Below are 6,193 nucleotides of genomic sequence, written 5' to 3'. Positions count from 1 at the left end.
TTGTATTTGAGCCCTCGAGGCCCCTGGCTTGTATTATGATGCTTGTATGACTTATTTATGTTTTAGAGTTGTGTTGTGATATCTTCCCGTGAGTCCCTGATCTTGATCGTACATGTTTGCGTGCATGATTAGTGTATGATTGAATCGGGGGCGTCACACATAGGACTAGATCGAGCTACAATTCGAGGGGTAACTACTATAACGGTCGTCATAGGAAGTTACTTAAGCATAACCCTAACCATAGCCTTAACCCTAACCATAACATTAAACCTAACCCTAACAAAACCCTAAATGATACTCCCTCCGTTCCAAAATAGATGACCCAACTTTGTACTAACTTTAGTACAAAGTTAATACAAAGTTGGGTCATCTATTTTGGAACGGAGGGAGTAGTCCTTAGTACCCAAACAATGCTAGTCACACAATACATTGTCAAAGCAGAAACATTACCCTAAATGCATCATATACATTGATTTCACCACAACAAAATCATGAACTAGGGTTTGCAACAAATGAGCAAAATACATGATTCCAACCGGCCAAATGAAGGGGAGTGAGGGAGGTACCTTGGGTGATGAAAGTGCTCCCGATCCACCGGACAAATCTCAAGCAAATGAGTGAGATTTGAGAAGCCTTGTGTGAGGAGAAGAGGGGAGAAGATGCCTTGAGCTCGGAAGAGTGAGAATGGGGAATGTGGGTGAATGGGTGGGTGGGGGAGCATAGCCCCCACCCCTCACAACCTTATCCAGGACCCTACCGCCAGAGTCCCTGGCGGTAGGATGTCTAGTCCTACCGCCGTAGAGGGCGACGGTAGGTTCCTTTGCCACGTCAGCGGCCGTTAACGTCCAAACGGCTGTCTAGGGCACCTACCGCCCGAATGGGCGGCGGTAGCCTGTGTAACGCTACTGCCAGGGCCGGCGACGGTAGCAAAAAGATCAAATTCTGAAAAAAAAATAGACTAGGGTCAAGGGTCAGATCATGCTAAAGTATGCGAAAATGGTCAAAACACGAAATTTAGCTTTTTGGAGTTGGGCTAATGCCCAAACAGCCCCTTGGTGGATGTCCACAGCTGTCCATAGGCAGACCGGCGAAGGTCGCGGGCGAGATCCACCGGTCGGCCCTGTGTGGCTGCGCCGATAGACACGCACAAGCATGCGCACGTGCCGATCCCGGCTCCGCCCCTAGTAGAAGAGAACAAGGAGAAGAAGGTGGCGCGTCCGGTCGTCCCTCCCCGTGAGCGGAGCGCTCCGCTCACATGCACATGCATGCCCATCCCCTCCTTCCCTTCCTTCCCAGTCTCATCTCACAGTCCCAGATCCCAGTCCAGCCCCACCTCTTAAAATCCAGACCAAACCCGAACGCTACAGGAAAACACACAGGCGCAGCCGCAGCAGCAGCAGCAGCCGCCGCCGCCTGCGCGCCCTATCTACAGCTCCTCCCCCAATCCCTGGCCCTGCCCGGCCACTCCAGCGCCCAATGCAGCAGCCCAAACCCGCCGATCCGCCGGGCCGCCCCTTCCCGCCGCCTTCCCCGTCGATGGCGGCGGCGGCCACGGCCATGCGCGGGGCGCACCACCGCCGCGCCAGATCTGAGGTCGCCTTCCGCCTCCCGGACGACCTCGACATCGGCGGTGGCGCCGACGGCGACGGCTCCGCGGGCTTCGACGAGATCGGCTCCGAGGACGACCTCTTCTCCACATTCATGGACATCGAGAAGATCTCCTCCGGCCCCGCCGCGGGCTCAGACCGCGACCGCGACCGCGCCGCTGAGACCTCCTCCCCGCCGCGCCCCAAGCACCGCTACAGCAGCTCCGTCGACGGCTCCGGCCTCTTCTCCGCTGCCGGCAGCGCTGCGCGGAGGGACGCCGGTGCCGCCCAAGCGCTGGCCGATGTCCTGGAGGCCAAGAAGGCCATGTCCCCCGAGCAGCTCGCCGAGCTCGCAGCCATTGACCCCAAGCGCGCCAAAAGGTCCCCATCTCCCCCACACTCCGATGCTCAATCTTACTTGCGCTAGTGTCAGTTAGTACGGATACTACAGATCAACTTCTTTCGTTCCTGCTACTAGGTGGCAGGCAATGGCGTGAGGCATTCAAGGACAATTATCGTTTTTTAAGGGAAATGCCTTGAGCTTAGGGAAAATATGCGCATTTGCGGCTTAATTTGTTTCTTTGTGCATAGCGTACTGTTTGTTTCTTTGCGCATTGTGTTGGATGGTTGGTTGGCAGGTGGGAAGTTAAGGTGGTGGTTCTTTAGCGTTTGGTTGGTGGGATTTTGGATAACTACTTATTTCTGTGTCATGTCGCATGCTTTAAAACGCCTTCTGCGGGGTGCTGGGCAGTTGGCGGGTCTACGAACATCTTCAGTACAATACTGGGTAGCTGTAATTCGCTTAATTCTTTACCTGCAAGTCTTGCAGTGTGCTGATATGTGAATTGGTTTGGAGAACTGGATTGTTATGGAGTACTTAGTTGCGATGCTTGGAAAGGTAATCCTATAGTCAAAAGAAAATTAAAGACTAGCCACCCATGCAAACTTATTGTAACCAATTGTATGTATTTGTGTGAGTTGATAGTGAAAGCAAGTAGGAGACCAATGATAGGATAGCTAATGCATGCCTTTTTTTTCCTTTCTCACCTACATTTCTCCGTTGAAATAGTTCAGGTTAATAACAGTCAATCAAATTAGAGAAAATTACATCACATTGACTAAAACCAATTTCGTAGCTGTAAACAGTTGGGGTCTTCATTTCTAAAAATCACACTTCCTTCTAAACATCTGGTGCAGCAGTTAGTCTTTTCAATATTGTGGAGACGTTACCAGTGATAATCTTTAACAGTACTTCCTCTGGTTTTACATTTAATATCTCCATCTCCACTACTAGTAGTAGTATTAAACAAGCGAGTTGTGGCAGAACATTGAATATCAGACCTTCGTTATCTTAGATCCAATGGCCTACATTTCTCCAATGACGTTGTAGCAATTAAAGCACCTTAAATCTCAATCAAAGCACCGTGCATTCCAAAAAAACAGTGGTATCAATCAATCAAATCACCGTAATTAGTATTCTAAAAAATAAACCACCATAACTAGCATTCCAAAAATGTAAATCACCTTAATTAGCATGCCAAAACAAACATCTTATCCCTGCAAAAAACATCGTAATTTGGGATGTTTTCAAATCAGTCGACTTGATCCCCAAACCAGAACCCTGTAAGCCGCGAACTGTGCCACCGCTGGCGTCTCACCACTATTGCCGATTAAAATCAGAAACTTCTAAATTTTGGATCATGTGTTGCACATACATAACTACCAGTAGTAATTTCTAACTATACAGCTTAAGGCATTGTCTAATTATGTTGAGTTGTGCTATGCGCCTATGCCCCCAAATCTTTTACATGCAAGACGTTTTTCTTCTAAAAAATTCAAAACAGCTGTAACCTTGTGTTAACTCTCTGAGTTTGTAACCATGCAGAATTCTAGCAAACAGGCAATCTGCGGCTAGATCAAAAGAAAGGAAGGCTCGTTATATGACAGAACTTGAGCGGAAGGTTCAAACTCTTCAGACTGAAGCGACCACTCTCTCAGCTCAGCTCACGCTATTTCAGGTATCATTTCCCATTTTCCATCTGTCTGTTGTATCATTGGTATCAGGCCCAGTAAGTTTATCTAGTTTATTGTAGTGAGAACACTGTAATGGCAATATGCAATATAACATATTTCCTTTAAGCAAGCTGGCTATATCAGCTACCAGATCACAGCTCGTTGCAAATTGCATCTGGCTTCCTTGGATGTATGGACTAGGGCTATTGCATATGTTGTGATCAATCTAAACATCCATTGGATTGTACTACCTCTGTACCATAATATAAGACGCTTTTGCAGTTCTATTTGAGCTGCAAAAACGTTTTATATTATGGTACGGAGGGAGTATATGGTTGTGTGTACATTTGGAGAGTTAATCCTGATTCTCTGCATGCGAGAATAAATAATTGTGTTAATATTGGCTTTGACCATCTCGTTCTAGCGGTTGGTATATTTTTATGCTGTTGACTATTGAAGGTGCATCATGTTTCTAGGTTGCTGTGCTGCTGAGTTGAATTACTTGAGGCCCGTTAAACATTGTGTTTTATTCCCTTGCAGAGAGATACAACTGGGCTTTCTTCAGAAAATGCAGAGCTCAAGATAAGGTTGCAGGCCATGGAGCAGCAGGCTCAACTGCGTGATGGTAAGCATTTTAGATAAATAATCATTGTGCAGTTTGCAGTTTAATACTTATCAGTAACATAACTAATTAGAGAACTGGCAATCATTTTGGAAGTGATATGTCATCCCAAGCCATCATTGTTTCCTGGCTTGCTCACTCTGTTTAATGCTATAAGTCAATCTAGGCTTCTAGTTTTTCCATTGCTTCAATCTTTGTTCCTGGTGAAGATAAATTTGACATTATCTTTGTCATTCGATGCCCTTTGCTTTTTGCAATATTCTGCCTGTGATTTATCATTTTCTCTCTTGGCATGACACCCAGAACAGGGTTAAAGTTGGTTTTGTCAAATTACCGCATATTTTGAATCTTATTTACGAGTTACGATCTGTGGTACATAGTGATTTATATTGGACCAATGTAGAACAAAGTGGTGACTGCAGTTTGCATTTGTTAGAATACATGCCTATGCAGTACTCCCTCCGTCCGGAAATACTTGACATCAACATGAATAAAAGGGGATGTATCTAGATGTATTTTAGTTCTAGATACATCCCATTTTATCCATTTTGATGACAAGTATTTTCGGACGGAGGGAGTATGTTGTAACAAAACCTGGTATATTGTGCAGCTCTGAATGACGCACTGAAGCAGGAAGTGGAGAGGCTCAAGATGGCTACGGGTGAGATGTCAAATTCCAGTGATGCATATAGCGTGGGATTGCAACATGTCCTATACAACTCGTCCTTCTTCCCACAGTCCCAGCAAAACACAGCCCAGCACCAGGGGGGCGCCCGGTTTCCACCCCCATTCCACCCACCTCATCCTAATGTACCAAACCATCAGATGCTATCCCACCCAAACACGCTGTCAGATATCATGCAACAAGATCATCTTGCGCGGCTCCAGGGTTTGGACATCAGCAAAGGGCATCCAGTTGTGAAGTCAGAGAGCAGCTCGATCTCTGCCAGCGAAAGCAGCAGTACATTCTAACCATGCCTACGCCTACCCTGATCGAGCCCTCAGTTTCATTAGGTTCCTTTGTTCATAGCCTCTGACATCCTTGTGCTGTTTCTGGTCCTGTAAACTTATTTTTTCATTCCATTTGTTCCATTTTAGTTGAAATTCGTTGTAATCTCAGTTGCTGATTTTTGTAGACACAATCCCTGGGTTCCTCCCACCCGTTTGTTCCGGGTTCATTTTCTGCGTGCGTGATAGGTTGTTTGGGATTATATTGGGGAACTGGGAGGGGCTTCCTCCCAGAATACCGTGTTGCTGTTGTTGGGACTGACTATTTTTGCGTCAGAACAGTTTGAATTTGTGATGTTCATCATTGTACGCTTGTGGAGCTAGTTTTTCCTGCTTTATAATACACGGTTGTTTATCGGTCCAATGTTCATTCAGTCTTGATATTCTTTATATAGTGTCTTTAAAATAAATATTGTCACAGCTAATGCAGTGAAGATAGAATTGCTTTCTCAGATGTACATATATATAGACCAAGCGGCCAGCTTGGTAAGCTACCAAGAAAATTTTGCAATCAAAGATGTACATATATAGGAGGGGGTTGCTCATGCCCAAATTAGCCAATACAATAACTATCATCCAGTGGATGACTATACAAGTATACACATGACTTGTAAAACATGTATTTATTGGACATATAGAATAATGTTCTCTGGAATTCATTATTTTGGAGTACACACAACAAAATATTATGGATTGTTATGTGACGGCTAGCTGACTCACCAAATTAGTGACAATAAACCTTCTTGGCTTTGGATGCGGGAGTTTGAGATGAGGTGGTAGGGCATCTCCAACGCGCACGAAGTCGCTTCCAAAATGTCTGGACTGGATGGTTCACACATTTTTAGGTCTCCAACGTGGTCGTCCATGTTGGGCTGTACCGTCTAGACGCTCAAAATCCCCACGTCGGCCTAAATCGTGGGGTGGTATAGCCCCCAAGATGCGATTCTATCCTAATCACGTGATG

The 6,193-nt window shown here is 45.9% G+C and overlaps 1 protein-coding gene across 1 annotated transcript; it reads left to right on the top strand.

Moving 5' to 3' along the window:
• Window positions 1-1,225: 1,225 nt before the first annotated feature.
• On the top strand, window positions 1,226-5,533 carry LOC123097541 (transcription factor RF2b). The gene is made up of 4 exons (XM_044519309.1): window positions 1,226-1,967; window positions 3,472-3,604; window positions 4,140-4,224; window positions 4,832-5,533. The coding sequence occupies exons 1-4, from the start codon at window positions 1,477-1,479 to the stop codon at window positions 5,191-5,193; spliced, it is 1,071 nt and encodes a 356-aa protein (XP_044375244.1). The 5' UTR covers window positions 1,226-1,476; the 3' UTR covers window positions 5,194-5,533.
• Window positions 5,534-6,193: the final 660 nt, after the last annotated feature.

This window comes from Triticum aestivum, chromosome 4D (assembly GCF_018294505.1).
Source record: "Triticum aestivum cultivar Chinese Spring chromosome 4D, IWGSC CS RefSeq v2.1, whole genome shotgun sequence".
NCBI lineage: Eukaryota > Viridiplantae > Streptophyta > Magnoliopsida > Poales > Poaceae > Triticum > Triticum aestivum.
Note: the sequence above shows the minus strand (reverse complement) of the source record. Positions and strands in the feature narration are given on the sequence as shown.